Raw genomic sequence first — 21,170 nt, 5'->3', positions numbered from 1 at the left:
TAAAACCAAGTGAAGAACACTCTCCAGGAGGTAGGCATTATCCACATCTACCATGAAGAGAAGACTTCACTAGAGCAAATACTGAGGATTCACCACAAGGTGCAAACCATTCATAAGCCTCAAGAATAGAAAGGCCAGAATAGACATTGCCAAAAAACATCTCAAAAGGCTAGCCCTGTTCTGGAACAGCATTCTTTTAAACATGAATCTGTACTAGAATGAAAAAAGTATGGAGATAGCTTGGAACGGCTCATGATCCAAATCAGGTCTTTGGCATGGCTATAGGTAGGCGATTTTGAACAGTCAAAATCAAGCCACTCTGGGGAGATGGAGAAACATGCAGTTCATGCAAGACGATTCCCATAAGAAATAATAGATGTGTTTTGCCTGCTCACTCATGTTTTCTTTACCAAAGGTACATACATTACCAATTCTCCAAGGGTATGCAAACTTTTGAGCACAACTGTATATGAATGCACTTGATCATGATTAAGAGACTGTAAACTTGAACGAAATGGCTACATGCTTTGTGCTTCACTGTAGTCATAGGCAATATTCATTCATTCATTCATTTATTCATCTTCTTCCGCTTCATCCGGGGCCGGGTCGCGGGGGCAGCAGTCTAAGCAGAGATGCCCAGACTTCCCTCTCCCCAGACACTTCCTCCAGCTCTTCCGGGGGGACACCGAGGCGTTCCCAGGCCATTGGCAATATGTACCCTTCAAATAATTATTTTTACTAACTAATTAGATGGACAGTGGGGAGAACTAGTATTTGATACACTGCCAATTTTGCAGGTTTTCCCACTTACAAAGCATGTCTGTCATTTTTATCATAGGTACTCTTCAACTGTGAGTGACAGAATCTAAAACAAAAATCCAGAAAATCACATTGTATAATTATTAAATTATGAATTTGCATTTTATTGCTTGACATAAGTATTTGATCACCTACCAACCAATAAGAATTCTGGCTCTCACAGACCTGTTAGTTTTTCTTTAAGAAGGCCTCCTGTTCTCTAATTTGCATTTTATTGCATGACATAAGTATTTGATACATCAGAAAAGCAGAACTTAATATTTGGTACAGAAACCTTTGTTTGCAATTATAGAGATCATAAGTTTCCTGTAGTTCTTGACCAGGTTTGCACACACTGCAGCAGGGATTTTGGGCCACTCCTCCATACAGACCTTCTCCAGATCCTTCAGGTTTTGCGGCTGTCGCTGGGCAATACGGACTTTCAGCTCCCTCCAAAGATTTTCTATTGGGTTCAGGTCTGGAGACTGGCTAGTTGGCTGGTTGTTGGCCAAGATCTCGCGATACATGGCCCCATCCATCCTCCCCTCATTACAGTGCAGTTGTCCTGTCCCCTTTGCAGAAAAGCATCCCCAAAGAATTATGTTCCCACCTCCATGCTTCACGGTTGGGATGGTGTTCTTGGGGTTGTACTCATCCTTCTTCTTCCTCCAAACACGGCAAGTGGAGTTTAGACCAAAATGCTCTATTTTTGTCTCATCAGACCACATGACCATCTCCCATTCCTCCTCTGGATCATCCAGATGGTCATTGGCAAACTTCAAATGGACCTGGACATGTGCTGGCTTGAGCAGGGGGACCTTGCGTGGGCTGCAGGATTTTAATCCATGACGGTGTAGTGTGTTACTAATGGTTTTCTTTGAGACTGTGGTCCCAGCTCTCTTCAGGTAATTGACCAGGTCCTGCCGTGTAGTTCTGGGCTGATCCCTCACCTTCCTCATGATCATTGATTAAAGAAAAACTTTACAGGTCTATGAGAGCCAGAATTCTTACTGGTTGGTAGGTGATCAAATACTTATGTCAAGCAATAAAATGCAAATTCATAATAAAAAAATTATACAATGTGATTTTCTGGATTTTTGTTTTAGATTCCGTCTCTCACTGTTTAAGTGTACCTATAATACATAGTACATACCTCTACATGCTTTGTAAGTAGGAAATCCTGCAAAATCCGCAGTGTATCAAGTACTTGTTCTCCCCACTGTAGGTATATAGCTTAGAACAAATTTATTTACTCTACTGAAAAGGGCAGAAATGCAAGTGTATTTGGACGTGGCAGTTCCATTCAACAAAAAAGACAGAAAGTATGTTTAAATTGTTGCCGGTATGGCTTTGATAAGGACAATAGGAAAAAAATAATGATGTTCGGGGCCTCAACCAATCTATGCCTACGGCCCCCAAATTTCTAAAAACCCCACTGAGGTGATATCATCCCCTTCTGATTTTGTAACTGCAACTCAGTGGTGAATCGTGACTACTGGAGCAATTTATATTGATGGAGAACTCTGATGCCTGTGTATACAGAGCATGCCTTTAGACCTTACTTTGGCAGACCTATGTAGGAAAAGCAATTATTTAATGACAGAGTAAAATGGTCCTAAGCCACGCCTCGGCTCTGGTTTACAGAAGTAGCAGACGTACACAACGGTTGCAAATATCGATAGCAGGAAGAAAATACAGTTGTTTTGTTTGAAAAGAAACATTTGCCAAAACATTCACTCAAATAGTGCGTGGAATAATTCAACCACACATCTACTCACATTGTTTCAAGACCACGGACATTATATGCTGTCAGAGAGAGAAAGGTTGTATTCAATGTCCAGCATGCAGCAATAAAATACACCACATTAAGAAATGTCATGTAGCCTTCCTAGTACTTCCAGTTGAAATGTCATTACCTTTGCTTTAACCACACAACCAGTGATCAAAAGTTGAAGTAATACTTTACACATTGTATTTAAAATGATTTCAATGACATAGCAACAAAAACAATCTGTAGATGAAAACAAAAGTCCACTCACCATTATGATTATAATTTTTTTTTAAAGTCCCTTCTCCAGTCCGTTATGAGATGGGTAATGGCAGATTCATGTAGCTTGTCTTTTGATGTATATTTTTTTCGATTGAGATCAAAGCCAGGGCTGAAAGCCGGGCCATCTCCATCCTTACATACACTCACTGCAATAAGCTAGCCAGCTAGCTAGGCTCAAGCATGAGAAAACAAGATAAGACTCGCTATTGGCTCTGAATTACTGACATTTACTTACCCCTCTAGAGGGACTTGAGGCGTCATACAAGTGTCCCACCTATTACAAGAAAATGTGTGATTGGTTGATTCTACTGTTGCTACTCTTGAAGTCAGTGACGTTGGCTGGTGTCTTCTATTCAAAGCCGGAGAGACGATCCAATGAGCGTTGAGCACAGCTAGATAATTTCTACCAAAAAAGACACTACCAAAGAAAAAATCTGATTGGATATATTTTTTCTCTTTTAGATATTAACCTGCCTTTTTCCAACACAAACTGAAGCAATTCAATAGGAAGATCCTTACACTTCAGACAAAAAGATTAAATAAATGATTTTTGTATCCATCCTTAGGCACACTGGGGGTATAGAAGGCCCTGACTGTTCCCCACTGCTGCAACTGTTTAAGGACTGTCTGTTTTTGTACAGGTTCAATGCTGGGTTGTATCACTGTGAATCTCTGGCACAATAATACACAGCTGTGTCTTCAGCTAGTAAGTTCTGCCCTGTTAAAGTAACTGTATTGCTGGATGAGTCCACTGTGAGGCTAAACTTGTTTTTCAGTGAATCCTTGTAGGCTGAATCTCCAGTGTATATCCATCCAATCCACTCCAGTGTTTTCCCTGCAGGTTGTCGAATCCAAGCTGTGTAATAGCTAGATACAGAGTATGAGACCTTACAGGAAATGGTCAGTGGTTGACCTGGCTGGACAGCCATAGAGGGTGGCTGAGTGAGTTCTTCACAGTGAACACCTGTGGACAAAGCATGTATAATATTACTCAGGTAAAACAAAATGAAAAAGACATCAGTAATAACTCTTGGTCACCCCTCCACCACCCCCATCCATGGACACTCACAGGTAGTAGCTGCCAGCAGCAGTACCAGACATCCAGAGAACATGGTTGATGTTGAATCTGATCTAGTGGGAGCTGCTCTTCTCTACTCTCTAGGACTCAGAAATACTCTAAGGACAGCCCAACTGTTTAAGTAGACCAGCTACTTGTGGATTTGAATAAAGAGGGTTGGGGAGAGTGGTCTGTATTGGAATGAATGAGGTGTTTTCCGGAAGAAGGCTACAGCATGAAGAGGTGTCTGGGGGAGTATTCTAGAACAAATGAAATGCTCCAGCCCAAATAAACCCCTCCTTCCTCTACTCGACCCTCCATTTGAACTTTATTATGCAGCTCCACCGCTAGCAAGTGTTCAAATTGCAGAAGGATCAAAAATAAGGGCTAGTGAGTGCAATGTTGTAGCTTCTGAGAGCGACGATGTATCCCATAGGGAAACATATTATTTTTCATATTTTGCAATTTAAAACAAAAGAATGGACAGACATTTCTAATGATACGACATGCTTTTGTTTGTCTATTTTCAAGACTTGACATACAAAACAAAATATCTTCTAAATTAAATGTTCAAATGTTAATTAGGTTAATTTATTCTAGGTGGAATTAGAAGGAATTTGTAACCCTAACCCTCAGCAAAGTTCAGAGTGGATTTATTCCCACAACCTGAAGGCCTACAAGAAGTCCTGACACAAAGAGATCAACATCCAGAACAATTGAACTTTATCTCCATTCAGTGACTATATGTATTTCATAGACTTTGATTACATGTTCTTACTTGTAAACTGAAGATCCCCTTTATAAAATGTTGTCTGCTTTCCATGTAACAGATAACAAGGTAGGAATAATATTGCAGTTCACACTGAGTATTGTTTTATATTGTGTGTTTATCATGCATTCTCATATTTTATATAATAAATATCACAACTGATTGATGGTTTGGGATTTTGATGACAATAGACTCATATCGCCCCCTCCTGGTAGAAACATAAAATGTGAACTGAATATGGGAGCAGTATATTTGCCAATCCGCGTAGGCGGAGCCGGCCAAGAAGAGTGAATGTCACTGAGTGAGGGACTGAGTGACCGACCGACCGACATCCAGGAACTGCCTTTGTCATCCAGGGACTGTCTACAGACCCTGGCCACATGAGTCCGGGCATTGTCCTGCACCAGGAGGAACCCAGGACCCACTGCACCAGGGTATGGTCTGAGGATTTCAACCTGGTACCTAACAGCAGTCAGGGTACCGTTGCGACCCTCCAAGGATATGCCTCCCCAGACCATCACTAACCCATCGCCAAACCAGTCATGCTGGATGATGTTGCAGGCAGCAAAACATTCATTGCGGCATCTCCAAACTCTTTCACAACTGCCATACAGTATGTGCTCAGTGTGAACCTGCTCTCATCTGTGAAAAGAACGTTGGGCCAGTGGAGGACCTGACAATTCTGGTGTTCGCTGGTAAATGCCGATCGAGCTACACAGTGTTGGGCTGTGAGCACAGGTCCCACTAGAGGACGTCGGGCCCTCATGCCACCCTCATGGAGTCTGTTTCTGACAGTTTGGTCAGAAACATGCACAGCAGTAGCCCGCTGGAGGTCATTTTGTAGGGCTCTGGAAGTTGTCCTCCTGTTCCTCCTTGCACAAAGGAGGAGATACCGGTCCTGCTATTGGGTTGATGCCCTTCTATGGCCCTGTCCAGCTCTCCTCATAATACTTTTTAAACACAAAATATCCTGAGAGACTTACAGACAACAAATACAAGCAGCGGTAGCAAAGATCCAGAGAACATGGTTTATGTTGAAAGTGATCTGATGAGAAATGCTCTTCTCTTCTATTCCGGACTCAGATGGCAGACAGACTCTGTTTAAGTAGTGACGGTGTCAGATTGCAGATTTGAATATAAAGGGTGTAGAAGAGGGTCTGTAGTGTAATGAATAAGGTGTTTTCCGGATGAAGGCTAGAGTATGAAGAGGTGTTTGGTTGAATCATCCAGAGCAACGATAAATCCCAAATGAACCCTAATGAACCACATTATTTTAGATCTTGTGCTATTTATAATATAACAATGGATATGTGTTTTTAATAGTTGAGAAGGTTAATTATTTCTTAAACGATACGAGGAATTTGTAAATTAGAATTTCATACATAGGATTTGGTTTGAGTTTCATGGGTAATCCTCTTGTTCTTAGATTTATGAGGTAATTGTATTAAATCAAAATGAAATCATGTTACAGATATCGAATTATCAGACAATTCTTTTTCCTACACTAATTCTCTACAAATCACCCTCAGAAAAGTCCAGAGTGGATTTATTCCCTCAAACTACAGGTTTCTGAGAAGTCCTGAAACAAAGACGCTGAAACAGTAGCAAAATAAATCAAAATGTTTCCTAGATCTTGACAATGGTTTATTACTCTAGATCCACTTTAATAAAATGTTGTCTGCTGTCCACTATAACATTTTTGGGGTAGAATAATAATGTTGAGGAGATTGATGGGTCATTAGTGGTTTTATATTAATTTCATTTACATCTCTTGAATTGAGAAAACTTTATGTCAACATCACATTTTATTGGAGGTTTGGGATTTTGATTGCAGTAGACTCATACCGCCCCCTCCTGGTAGATACATAAAAGGTGTCCTGAATATGCCAGTAGTATTTATTTGTATATCTTTATTTGTAAGCATTTTTCACAATAATACACAGCTGTGTCTTAAATCAGCAAATTCTGATCCAATCCTGAGCAGCTCCCTCTGGGTCATCACATATCCACACACAGATCTCAAACACGTTTATTAAGGTAACGGAATCTGAAAGTGCAAATACATTTTTGTGAATACCTTACAGTTCATCGTTACAGTCGTTTCAGTCTGTATTTATAATATTGGACAATCTGGTTCTGTTTATGTCATTCAAGTTGCCATACCATCAGGTCATGTCAAAACAAAATACACTTTCCATTAAGCTTCTGTACATTATTCTAAGTGTGGCTCACACCAAAACTCTTCAATTTCCTAAGAAAATCCAAACACGGCACTGACCTTTTAATTTGGCGGTTTTTAAAACTCTGCAGATTGTCATTTTGTAGAAATAGGATGTGCTAAGTGGAAGTTCCTTTATGTTACACATAGTCATTTCTCATTTTACTATCATTGACTATTTTCAAGAGTACTGGCCATGCACATGCTCTGGAGAATTGTGAAATTAATAAAATACACATTTGCTTTCATTATACCCCCTTCATGCAGAAGGCCAATTGGAGCCATCAGCATATTTAAATAGACTGAAAAAGTCATCTTTGATCATAATTTCATTACTGTAGTCAGAAAAGGAGGTTGGAGCTGCTCTTCTCTACCTTCCAGGGTTCAGAGGATCTGTAGCAGCCAATAATGTAATAATATCAATAATGTAATAACTGCCAATAATGTAATAAATTATCCATTCTTAAATGTAATAAAAGTGAATAATGTAATAACTTACCAATAATGTAATGACATTTCTAAACCATCCATCCATCTTCTTCCGCTTATCCGGGGCCGGGTCGCGGGTGCAGCAGTCTAAGCAGAGATGCCCAGACTTTCCTCTCCCTAGACACTTCCTCCAGCTCTTCCGGTGGGACACCGCGGTGTTCCCAGGCCAGCCAGGAGACATAGTCCCTCCAGGGTGTCCTAGGTCTTCCCCGGGGTCTCCTCCCGGTGGGACGGGCCCGGAACACCTTCCCGGAAAGGCGTTCCGGAGGCATCCGGAACAGATGCCCAAGCCACCTCAGCTGACCCCTCTCGATGTGGAGGAGCAGCGGCTCTACTCTGAGCTCCTCCCGGGTAACCGAGCTTCTCACCCTATCTCTAAGGGATCACCCAGCCAGGCAGCCACCCTGTGGAGAAAGTTCATTTTGGCCACCTGTATCCGGGATCTTGTCCTTTCGGTCATGACCCAAAGCTCATGACCATAGGAGAGAGTAGGAATGTAAATTGACCGGTAAATCGAGAGCTGCGCCTTGCGGCTCAGCTCTTTCTTCACCACGACAGAGCGATACATCGACAGCATTACTGCAGAAGCTGCACCAATCCGTCTGTCAATCTCCCGTTCCATCCTTCCCTCACTCGTGAACAAGACCCCTAGATACTCAAACTCCTCCACTTGAGGCCAGAACTCTCCACCAACCTGAAGTGGGCAAGCCTTTTTTTCGACTGAGGACCATGGCCTCGGATTTGGAGGTACGGATTTTCATCCCCACCGCTTCACCCTCGGCTGCAAACCGTCCCAGTGCATGCTGAAGGTCCTGGTTTGAAGGGGCCAACACGACAACATCATCCACAAAGAGCAGAGACGAAATTGTGTGGTCCCCAAACAATAACGTAATAACATTTTGCCCATAATGTATGGGCATAATGTCATTGGCTAGCTATTACATTATTGGCTAGGTGAGAAATCACACAAAATACATTATACTGTTAGTTGCATGCAGCTTTACAACATTTTATAATTTATTTCGGGATTAATGACCATTTCAAACAATACGTTGCAGGTAGCAGAGAGGCCCTATCTGATGGACCAAAAATGCAGGAAATGAATAGACACAATCTATAGTCAGTCTTCCATTTACATCCCAAAAAGGCCTATTTGAATGTTCATAAAATGAACTAATACTATATCTTAACTGTTATTCCCGCAGGATATTTTTATATGACTTAGCACTTGTTGTGACAGTGAAGTGTAAATGTCAACGACATCATTTTAATGTTTTTAGTTAATCATGCCCTTACATCCCAATAGGGCCTCTAAGAGAACTCTCTTAACCCTAAGTTGATACATGTGCTTTGGATATGTCAACTGGGGGCTACACCTGAAGTAACGGGAGAAGCAGTTTACCTGTGTCTTTTTCTAAACCTAAGATCTATGAAATTATATTCGAAATTGACTGCACACAAAATGAAACCATGCCAAAATAACAATAGGTAACATTTTCAGAAACACAGGTATCTAGAGGTTGTAACAAGATCAGACACTTTTACTATGGAATTCATTAGTTATTGATCCCGCAAATGAATAATCCTGTGTATGAGTTCAGTTATCGTACATATATTTACACTCTAGGTTTGGTCTCTCTGTCCATGTCTTTATTAGATTGCTCCTTTATTTGTTTGCATGTGTCTATGATGCACACATTACATTTATTTGAAAGTTTTACTGTACCATTTGTAAAAAATTTTGCCAGCCAAATCCATAGAGACTCACAGAGAGTTAATGTTTGGTTAATGTTGAAGCTGATCTGATGGGAGCTGCTCTTCTCTACTCTCCAGGACCAGATATACAGACAAAGTTAGAAGTAGTTATGGTGGAAGAGGGTGGATTTGCATTGAAGTTGACTACAAAGATGGGGGGAGATTTCAGAGGTTATATAAGATGTATTGCAGTGGCAATATAGCTTTTACTGTACACAACCACAGTAATAAATAAAACAATGAATACCCTATAACCCAATACATGTTTTGTCCACAAGCCAGAAAAAAGTTGGGCTGTCGGGGAATGTTGGGTTTGGACTGACACTGAAAACTCTAATTTCCAAGCCTCCGGCATAAGCGTTGTCTGCGGGATACACATATGGTGGTAAGTATAACATTATTATTTTTTTACAAATATAAAAAGGTACAAACAAGTTTGTCTTATCTGTAGATCTATCTACTGTACAATAACATTGTGCCTAATTAATATAATTGTCACGGTTGAGGAGGCAGGACACAGGTGGAGAGTTGTAGAAAGACATTCCATTTAGGCTAGTAAGAACAACAAAGGACTGCTGCAGCTAAATTAAATGAGGGCAGAAAATGTATGTCCACTTGTAGTCTTCATATACTTAATACTTCTAATTTGTCTGCCCTCATATATTTCCAATTTCAGTAAGATGCTAACCGCATTTCGTTGTACTGTATTTGTGCATGCTCAATGCCAAAGTTGACTCGCACCCGCACCAACCCAAACACAAGAAAGAAACCGTGATCCACACAATGGTGTGGACATAGGCAACTTACATAGGGTCCCCAATTAGACGCAACGCTGTGCAGCTGCATCTAATTGGGGAGAACAAAAACAGCAGTACAAAGATGGCTAGAGGTCTCTATTTCTACCAGGTCCTGTATATCGCCCCCTGACCAGCTCAGAGATCACTAGGGGCATCTTCATAGCCAGGACCTGACGATTAGCCTCATTATCAAACGTTAGATTTTAGCCATTACAAAATGCCTGAGTGGACTGAGTTTTTAACAGTGAGACTGTCTCTGTTACTGACCTTAGTTTTGGGAATTAAGACTCCAGTCTACCAAACATGAATTAGAAGTTTATGTCTGTCAGTGGAAGATAGCTATGATGTCATTTGCATAAGCATTTACCAGGGCTTACCAAATCGAAAATCCTAAATATTGAACTATACTAATAAGCATACTTTGTGTTAATTCCCACTAAAACCATACCTCTTGAACTGCTCCAACTAGAGAAACCAAACCAAATGTTTAAGCTATCCCAAAATTGCACTTCGACACTATCAAAATACTTTGGATAGGAATATTGTTTAACCTGCGTTTTCAGTATTAACGTGTTCATAAACCAGGAATTATAATTGGGAGAGAATTTTTAATGGATCAGCATTAAGTAATTGATGAATTTGTCATGGAACCCTAACTCTGATGAGAACGATTACAGAACAGAATCCTGAAAGATACATGGGACCCTCATAAGTAATAGCTTATGTTAACTAGGAAATAGTCACTATGACTGTCATCGGTTGCGGGAGTTAGGAACCAGCCGCAGGCAGAAGGTAGTCGGTGTTGACCATTTTTAATTTAAACAAACACCGAGCTCAAAAACAACGAAAGGGCTGACTTTAGCAGCAAAACGAATGTATGCTACAGGTATAAAGACATTTACATCCAACAACAATGATCCACAAATGCGGGGAGCAGAGGGGAAACATTTAAACACTTACAAATGGTGTGATAGGGACCTGGGGTGCATGATTAAAGACATGTGACAAACCAAGTCCGGGACGCGTTCATGATGTGATGGGAAGTGAGAGTGCACGGAATGGTGGCGCTGCTGCTCACCGTTCCGTGACAACGACATGAATCTTTCCCTATTGATTGTATTTTATTGAGAAAAACATGCCTGTGACAGCCTTGTGACATACCTTTTCAGGATGTACTGAAAAGAACCTGCCATATGATTTATTATTCACTAACTAAAAGCTCCTGGCCAGAGCAGGACAATCAAGCTGGATAGAGTTATGTGATTAATTGTATTCTTTAACAACACACTTGGCATTAATGGTATAGGAACTCTGTTTGCTGCATAACATTCCACTCTGCCAGTGAGCGGTGTGCTCGATCAGTTTTTGAATTGCATGTCAGCTTCCTGTGTCACTGTGTCTCCGGCACAATAATAAACTGCAGAGTCTTCTGTCTTTAGACTGTTCATCTGGAGATACAGCTGCTTGATGCTATTTTTTCTGGAAATGGTGAACCGACCCTGAACAGACTGAGAGTAGTAAGTGCTACCACCATCACTGCTCTGAATAGTTGCAATCCACTCCAGACCTTTCCCAGGAGCCTGTCTGATCCAAGCCATCCACCTGCTATTTATATCTAAATTAGAGGCTGTACAGGTCAGTTGGTGTGATTCCCCAGGCTTAATAACCACTGGTCCAGACTGGGTTAGTGTCTGACTCTGAACACCTGTTGATAAAGAGAAGATTTTAAAACTTCCAAGTTTTCAGTACGCACAACCATCGGTTAAATAAAATATTCTTGAAGTGTTTACCTGACAATCCTATAATCAGTAGCAGTATTATGTCACCTTGGTTAAACATGTTTAACTATGGTCACTGTCTAGCCCGAGTAAATGAACGTTTGTCAGTCAGTCTTCTTACGTCTGCAGTCAGATAAGTAGTGATGGAAGTGTCCAGTTTTGCATTGACTCCTCCTCAAAGAGTGGGAAGGACATAGATGTTACATAGAAAAGTAAGTAAATTTAGTGAATCATTACATTTACTGAATAATAAATCAAAAATGTGTGGAATTACATTTTTTCATACAAATATTTGTCACCTTCAAATGATTAGTTTTGAGTGTTTAAATAAGTCAAACAGAACAAAATTACAATACAAAAATGTGTTTTACTACTAAATGGCATTACTACTAAAACAGACCGATATACCAGTCTCCATAAAAAGGACAACTTAATAACAAGTCAACAGTAAGAAATATGGTAATGAGGGATATCCAGATATACAAACAAGGTTATAGTGACTGGGGGGGAACATGTGATCACTACTGTTAATCCACCTCTTGTAGGTAGTTGCTCAAGCATGTTAGGCTGCCTGTAGATTAAACATAGAGCAACTCTGCGGCTCCCTATACAAGTAGAGACAGCTGCATCTGTCCACAGAGACACGCTCACTTTCAGACCGAAGGGAACTCTACTAGCTCTTGTGATAGTAATTTTATCGATCAGAACCCTTTTAGAAGGAAGTACAGAGACGAAATACTCTTGGCACAAATTAACAGTTCATTTATTAAATCATTTGCAAATGAGAGAGACGCGTCAAACGCTTACAGACATAATCATCCGAGGAGTCTCTGACTCGATATGTCATTTCAACAGTATATAAGGGAGGAAAAGGGGTGTGGTAAGATGCCCTGTCTCATGTCAATAAAACACATTCCCTTTGTTCTATCACACAAGTCAAATGCTATCCTCCCCCACCTTATCCTTCCTGACATAATGTTTACTGTTGTGTTTACCTAAGCTTCACACAAAGGACAGCTCTCCTTTCTGCCATAAGTAACTTCTTCAATTCTGGACAGACAATAGATGCCCCCTATGCAAATACCAGATCCCCCACATTCCTCTACCTATCTAAACAATGGTACTCAATCAGTAAGAATGCATCAGGCTTCAGAAACTTCCCCAACACTCTGCACAATAACACTAGTGATGGCAAGGTGAGGCTTTGTAATGTGCTGAGGCTTTCCAGCTAATTGTATTGCACATTACTCGTGGCCTCATGTAATGCAGTGCACACTAATGACACCTGCTGGTAAGAATAATTTACAGAACCCAAAACATAGTTCACGTCCAACCCGTCGTAGTGCTGAAACATAATTCTTTAGTCCATCCCTAATATTTTTACAAATAGGTTTTCTCATTATTTTCAATGAACAATATAATCAAAAAATTATTGTTATCATGTGGTTCCACAGTGAGCAAGGCCTTGTATGTCATGGATCATGTGCTTCTCTTAAAACAATACAAGCCTCTGTATCAATCATAACATCACTAACTAACACCACTCCACAACCCTGAATGTTGCCGTTGCCTGCTAACTCACTACTAGACCAATGGAACAGATGATGCTGCTAGCATGAATATGACCTGGATGAGCTGAAGCAGAAGGCCACCCACCTACATGATGAAACAACACCACTGGGAGTGGACAGGGCGGTTGACTCCTGGGTGTCTGGTGTGTGTCCAGTGTTCCGGTCCTCCTACTGGCATCAGTTTTCCTTTCTTCCTGTGGAAAGTTGACCATTGTGATTGGCTCGAAGGTGACACTGCTTCAACACTGAACTCTCACTATTGTGTTTGGCTTATTTCATCATGCCTTTTAATCAAGATTGGCAGTTAAGAGGCAGCTGCCCACAATAACGACACTTAAGTTCATACACTGGGTGCTTCAAAGTGCCTGGATTTTAGTGTAGGCAGAGCTCCCCACGCTCTTTTCATGGTTTAAGAGGCAGGAGACAGATGTGAGATTCCAAACTGAATGATTCAATAAACTTCTATAGAAAAACAAACCAAAGGCCTCTTCTTACTGCTTAGGTGTGTGGTGATTCCCTGGCAATGCTTACTTACTGAATTATCAAAGTTTTATCCTTTCTGGGATATTCTTACAGTGTGTTTTATATAATGTGACAGGTAGCTTATGCTTTGTATTATTCACACTAGTGGATATTTTAAGAAGTATTACTTTTTGACATGTCTGTATATGTAATCATGGACTTGATTCTGACAGCGGTGATCCTCACTGACATGAACACAATTATCTTACTGACTCTCACAGTAAGAGATCTGCCTGATCAGTTTTTATGCAGTGTCTTCTGTCTTTAGACTGTTCTTCTGGAGATACACCTGCTGCTTGCTGTTGTCCCTGGAGATGTTGAACCGACCCTGAAAAGACTGGGAGTAGTAGATGTTTGTAACACTTGGAGCACCTGGAGCAGAAATGTTGCCTGTTTTATCCATCCAATGTCAGCATTATCATTTGAGATTCCAGCATATGTAAAAGATAGTGTGTGGGAATCTCCAGGCCTTTTAACAACCGGTTCGGACTCAGTCAGCGTCTGACCATTAATTCCTGTGAAAATAGAAAGTAAATGTGTAAATTTCTACAGCTTCTCCACATTCATTTAGATTCCATTCAACATATGTAAGCATTGTCACCTGTCAGGCATATTATCAGTAGCAGTAATTCAATAACAAACATCATGTTGAATGAAGGTGACAGTTCTTCAGTCTATTCAGGTCTTCAGACACTCCGCTTCTGTCTGCTGTGAGATAAGTAGTGATGGAAGAGGTTCATTTTGCATTGACTCCTCCTTACAGGGTGGGAAGATCACAGAGAGATGACATCTCTAATTCAAAGTGCTTTAACATAGACTGAAGATAGAAAGTGAGATACAGTGGATGTAGAAAGTCATCAGCCCCTTTCAAAATGTTGACATTTTGTTGCATTCCAGCTTGAAATGAAAACACATAAAATTCCAGCTTTGTTTACCCACAGTAACCCACAATATCCAAATGGGGGGAAAAATCTAAAACAGTGAAAATTATTTAAAATGAAAACAGTAAAATACCTGATTTGGAAAAGTGAACACCCTGAGTTAATACTAGATGGAATCACCTTTTGCTTGAATTAAAGGTCTGAGTCTCTTAAATACATCTGTAGGAGCCATTCTTTAACCATCTCTTTTGATTAATAATTTATTATAATGTTTGCCCTATTCTTAAGTTTTGCCCTCTACAGGTCAAAAGGCATTAAATAGGAAGGTGACGGGAGTGGAGGCGTGGCTGACTGGGAGCACACAGATTTTTGACCTTGTTACAAACTGCTGCATAAACCGCTGGTCCTTTTCTTTGTGTTCTTTAGTTAAAAACTATTCAGTCTGCCTTATAATTTATTTACCAGATAAAGGATCTGTTGTAATAAAGGACCATATATTTTTCAACTTCACTCTCTTGAATATCTTTTATCTTTATTGAAACAAACAAGCGTCAAAGATTCCCCCAGTCAACAACAAGGTGACAAAGGACAAACTCAAGACAAAATAGTCACTACAACATCTCTACTAACTGTGCACACCTAGACTGTGCAATATGTAGACGGTATTTTTAGCCTGGTTATTGGAAGAACACAGGATTATGCATCTAATTGGGACCTTATATAGACAGGTCAGTGTATTTCCAAACTATGTCCAATCAATTCATACAAGTTGTAGTTCAATCTCAAGGAAGATTCATGTAAACAGGATGTACCTGGGATCAATTGTTAATTGAGTGTCATAGCAAAAGGTCAGAATACTTTTGTAAATGTGATGTGTCTTTTTATGTCCATACATTTCTATAAACCTGTTTTTGGTTTGTCATTATGGGGTATCATGACCAGGACAAACATCTATTTGATCCATTTTAGAATAAGGCTTTAATATGAAGGGGTCTGAAATGTACTGTAGCAGTAGTAATGGCAGATATTTTCCTTACAACCTAATATAGGAACATGTTCTTACTGATATCATGCACATCTTTTATATATCAATGAACAGTATATACCATTGCTACCTCCTTAGAGCTACTGCCCTGTAGGTTCACTTTCCAACCCTGGTTGTGATAAATGGATATAGATTTGGGCAGCCCCGGTATAAAATGTCAATTGCACTGTAACAATAGTGTTTAAACATATGTTTAATTAAGTGAAGTGTAACAATTGAATAAAAAACACATTCACAATACTTTTGCTAAATAGGAAATATAAGTAAAGATATAACTTAGTGTTTTAAGTATTTGAGACAGTTTGATCTAATGATATGTCTTATTGCAGGTGTTGAATGTTCTTATATATTGAAGGATGTGAGGACTGTCTCTGTGGCAGTGGAGGCATCCAAGAAGAGCGAATGTTTCTTACTGACTGACTGACTAACCCTTGTTAAATAGCGTTGTGGTTGGAGAAGCAGACCTGTAAATTATAGGTCCCGAGTTCATATCTCCTCGCAGGCGTATAGATGAAAACTTTGCTGGCTAAAACCTTCAGTATCTACATTATAGTAAGTGTGCGATAAAACTATTTAAAGTTATATTGCAACTGTTTCTGGTGGATTTTCCGAAATAGCTTTGGCAGACTCGCTAGCAATTGCTCAATTCTTAGGACTATTCCAGTAAGTTAGTAAATACCGGTAAAGCTTATTACTGGCTAATACGCTGTAAAAAATGGCCAGTGGCAAACGCCATATGTAGACATAGACAGTTGTGGTGGAGGTGCAATTAGTAAGAAACCTTAATCAGTTTAATTGTATCCATGTCATTCACAAATGGCCTATTAACTATTAACTATAAAAACGGCCAGTGGAAAAAGAGGATTTGTTCAGGATAGAGACACAAGGCTGTCCTGACACCCAGCAAATGTAAAGATTTGTTGTAGTGGTTAATGAAACAGCCTTTCACCTAGGTGACCCAGGTTTGAATCTCTGGATGGCAACACTTTCTATTGCGGGCCGGCTGAACTAGGGTTGCCTGTTTTCTTGTTTGTTTTATATTGCTTATAATGCTGGATATCAGGTTTGTCCTGTAACATAGCATACATCTCTCTATTGAAGTCATGGTACACGCCTGATGCATTTAACGTGTTTTATTTTCCTTGTGAAAATACAGTGGTAGAAGTAATGACGTACCGTCTTTCGAAGTTTGATATGTTAACAACATCAATTCTAACGTATATATTTCTGTTCAGGAAATCTATCACTAACTTAGTTAATATTTGTAATGAGTTCTAAACCCACGAACTGTCAGCTAGACCCGATTCCAACAAAATTACTTAAGGATCTATTTCCTCTGCTATGTCAGCAAATGTTGAACATAATAAATTGCTTGTGTACCAAACTCACTAAAAATAGCGGAAATAAAGCCTCTTCTAAAAAATATATCGAACCTCCCGTTCCTCTCAAAACACTTTGAAAAATGAGTATCCCTACAACTGAATGCCATCCTGAAGACAAATAACATTTATGAAATGCTCCAGTCCGGTTTCAGATCCCATCATAGTACTGAGACTGCACTCGTGAAGGTAACATACGACATTCTAATAGCTTCAGACAAAGGTTCCGCATCCGTCCTGTTGCTTCTTGATCTTAGTGCTGCTTTTGACACTATTGGTCACTCCCTTCTCTTAGAGAGACTGGAAACCCATTTTGGGCTACATGGACATGTTCTAGCCTGGTTTAAATCTTTTTGTGAGTGTCTGACAAGTCAAAGGTAGGCTTTGGTGTTCCTCAAGGCTCGGTTCTGGGTCCATTATTGTTCTCACTATATATGCTGCCTCTGGGCGATGTAATCCAAAATCACAATGTATAATTCCACTGTTATGCTGATGACACACAGTTATATATTTCAATGAAGCATGGACAAGCCCCAAAATTAGCTATTTTGGAAGCAAGCGTTTATTTAGGAAGTGAATGACAGAGAACTTCTTGCTTTTAAACTCAAGAAAAACAGAAATGCTTGTTTTAGGACACAAGAAACAAAGAGCGTTGTTAGCAGATCTCACTGTGAACCTTGACGGCTGCATGGTCGTATCCCAAAAAACTGTAAGAAACCTTGGCGTCACCCTTGACCCTGACCTCTCCTTTGAAGAACATATCAAATATGTCTCATGAGTTGCTTATTTTCATCTTCAAAGCATTGCAAAAATTAGAAACTTTCTATCAAAAACTGTTGTAGAACAACGAATCCATGCTTTCGTCACTTCTAGACTAGATTACTGCAATGCTTTTCTCTCTGGTTACCCTGAAAAATCAATACATAAACTTCAATTAGTGCTGCACACAGCTGCTAGAATCCTAACTAGAACAAAAAAATTTAACACATTACTCCTGTCCTTACACTGGCTGCCTACTAGGGTTAGGGATGATTTAAAGGTTTTACTGTTAACCTATAAATCAATACATGGACTTGCTCCTACTTTCCTTACTGAAATGATCCAGCCATACATACCTACACGTAACCTACGATCGCAAGATGCAGGCCTTTTAATTGTATCTAGAATTTCTAAACAAACAGCCGGAGGCAGGGCCTTTTCTCATAGAGCTCCACTACTGTGGAATGCCAATTACGGTTAGAAATGCAAACTCATTGCCAACTTTCAAGTGTCTGCTAAAAACTACTTGTGCAATTGGGCTGTACTCTGCTGGCAATACTCGGCCCTCATTCAGGGGGGTTGCGGTTGGTGGGTGTCCCTTTGGTTGATGCCTGGCAATGTGGGTATGGCCATAGTGTCACCGGACCCCCACCCCCCATGTTGCTTAGCTACACATGACATACTCTACAGACCTGAAAACACCAAGTGAGAATAGTTACTAATTAAGACCTAAATAAACAATAAAAGGGAGTTAATTTAGACCTTTATTATGAACGTCCCTTACCTACAAAACACAGCCAAGAAATGAAAAACACAGAGTTTCTCCTCTGCATGTATTTTACTAGCATAGAGTGGGGAGTGGAGTGGCCAAGCACATCCTGTAATTACTGGACTTAATCAAGAATAAACAATAGCTGGCAAACATTGAATTGGGAGAATGGGAGTTTATTTTTAAACAGGCCTACATTTTCATGGGCCAGGACAACATGATGCAAACCTTGTGAGCTGATTAGCAAATCTCTGGTCCCATCATAGCCTAAATTAAACCCTTTTACAACACATTAATCACATCATGCCACAAACATCTGATGTTTTACTGGTAAATGAGTACTACTGATATTTAAGAGCAAATCCTAAAGTAACATTACATTACTGGCAGGTTCACTAGGTTTGTTGGAAATTCTGCAGATTCGAGGTCTGGAGAACAAAGTATGCATCGGAGCATGTTTTTCAGGTACTTCATTCCAAATACCCTTTACAATTTGTAAGATGGATTTTGTCAGTTGGGAATTAGTTATTATTCATATTTGCAGAGTACACAACACAGCAGCGAACACAACAGATAGTACATGAAACGCTCTAAAAATCACATCTTAGAGTATTTTACTTAAATATAATTTGTAAATAAATATAATGTGTGTACTTAAATAGAGTATTTGTGTTGTCCATACCTGTTTTGTGTTCTGTTGTTTTATGTTGTATACCTATAGCAGCACCAATAAAACCAAGTCAAATTCTAATTATGTGTAAATGTTCTGAGCATATAAATGTGATTTTAATTCAGAATCAGTCAAACATTTGTCAGGCATCATGTAATGTTTTATTTACTAAGTGTGGAAATTGGAAACCATTACAAGTTCTCTATATTTCGTTCTCCGTATTTTTAATAAAAACATTATTGGGTGTTTAACTGTTTTTCGGTTGACTGGTAACATTAATTCAGTGATGTCCTCTACATTTGTTTAAGATTACCTAAACTATAAAATGATCAGTCTGATTTCTGTGTGAATTTAAATAGTTAGCTTTTTAATGTCTGTGTGATTGTGTGTGGATAACATTGATATCAGTGTGCCATTGTGTGTTTTGTGGATAAAAGAACACAGTTGCATCGTTGCCTCACTGAGATCAGGGTTGATCAGTTTTTGTAATGTGCTGCAGTCTTCTGTGTCACTGTGTCTCTGGCACAATAATAAACAGCAGAGTCTTCAGCTTTCAGGCTTTTCACTTCTAAGTTCAGCTGGTTTTTGGAGTTGTCTTTAGTGATACTGAACTGGCCTTGCAATGACTGGGCAAATATAGTGCCAGTGCCAGTATCAATCCGTCCAATCCACTCTAGTCCCTTTCCTGGTTTCTGACGGATCCAGTGCATGTAGTTGCTTCCCATGGAGAATCCAGACACAGTACAGGACAGTGTTACTGGCTCTCCAGGTCTCTTCACCACTGATTCAGAGGAGGTGAGTGACTGTCCCTGAACAGCTGTAAAACACAAAGTTTATAAATTCCTGTGAGTATCACAGCTCCTCTCCTCTCTCCAACACTGTGTACAAATAACTCCAGATAACTCACCAGAGATGACAGCTAGGAGGAACACACATTCTAGAACTCTCATTGTTTAGGTTCATAAGTTCTGGATGTAGAAGAAGAGACTGGGAGATGTTGTTGTGACTGATCTTGTTGGTGGTGGTTCAGTTATTATAACAGACAACTGGAAGGGGAGGAGACCTTGGCTCTTGGTACACAGAAGACATTTGCATCTCAATGGTGTTAAAAGGTTCTGAAGTTGCAAGTGCCGTTCTAAAATAATGTGGGTTTCTTTTACTTTAAATTGTGTGTTTCGGTTCCATTATGACAGCCACAGTCCCGTAAATGTACCACAGGACCAGTTTCACATCCATCATGTGTATCTATCCTCCATATGTTTCTTCCCAGGGGGGGTCCATATGGACATCATGCACCCCGGCCCGGTGTCACCACACTACGTCAGAGGATCCAGATGTGGATCTTTAACAGTGCAAAACAAATGACCCCACTACTCCAGGGATGGTGGAGAAAGTAATCCTCCTAGTGTAGAGCCACGAGACCCCAATGAACCTGCTGAAATCAACACAGACAGGATAGAAGGGAATAGAAGTAAACAAGCATAGAGACTCCTGTCACCTGAGAAGGTAACAACATGTCCATCGGTGGTGCTGTAGGTGTAGGTTAGATCCAGACTATTGAAGCTGTTATGAGACCAGAGAGGTGGGGCACATGGCCTGGAACTGCTGCACTACAAATGAACCTGTGCCCACAGCGCCCTCTACAGACATAGTTGTCTAATTACAAGGAGATACAGTGTAGGGCACAGGTGTCAAACCCAGGGAGAGCCGAGCGTCTGTAGGTTTTAACTCTCATCTTGTACTTGACTGATTAATGAGGTCACTAATTAGTTAGGTTCTACCCTCACCTCGTTGTTTAGGTGTGAACTGGGAACCAATTTAAAGGAAAAACAAAAAACAGCCTACACTAGGCCTCTCCGTGGA

General features: G+C 40.1%; 1 protein-coding gene, 1 long non-coding RNA gene and 1 gene segment (V, D, J or C); 1 reads left to right on the top strand and 2 right to left on the bottom strand.

The window, feature by feature from the left end:
• The window catches only part of LOC105008122, a 493,667-nt gene that overhangs the window by 171,311 nt on the left and 301,186 nt on the right, over positions 1-21,170 (bottom strand). Inside the window, exon 3 of one of the 9 annotated variants that reach the window (XM_034295305.1) lies at positions 21,155-21,159. The exons of the other annotated variants lie outside the window; for them this stretch is intronic. Within the exon in view, the coding sequence (XP_034151196.1) occupies positions 21,155-21,159 (5 nt within the window). The remainder of the gene's footprint in view (positions 1-21,154; positions 21,160-21,170) is intronic. 9 annotated transcript variants of the gene reach the window in all.
• The window catches only part of LOC114840416, a 415,324-nt gene that overhangs the window by 152,584 nt on the left and 241,570 nt on the right, over positions 1-21,170 (top strand). The window lies entirely within an intron of this gene.
• Positions 19,458-20,332, bottom strand: LOC105008604. The segment is given in 2 exon segments: positions 19,458-20,124; positions 20,215-20,332. Coding segments are annotated over 2 exon segments (384 nt in total).

The sequence above is a fragment of the Esox lucius genome, chromosome 11 (assembly GCF_011004845.1).
Source record: "Esox lucius isolate fEsoLuc1 chromosome 11, fEsoLuc1.pri, whole genome shotgun sequence".
Classification (NCBI taxonomy): Eukaryota; Metazoa; Chordata; class Actinopteri; order Esociformes; family Esocidae; genus Esox; species Esox lucius.
Note: the sequence above shows the minus strand (reverse complement) of the source record. Positions and strands in the feature narration are given on the sequence as shown.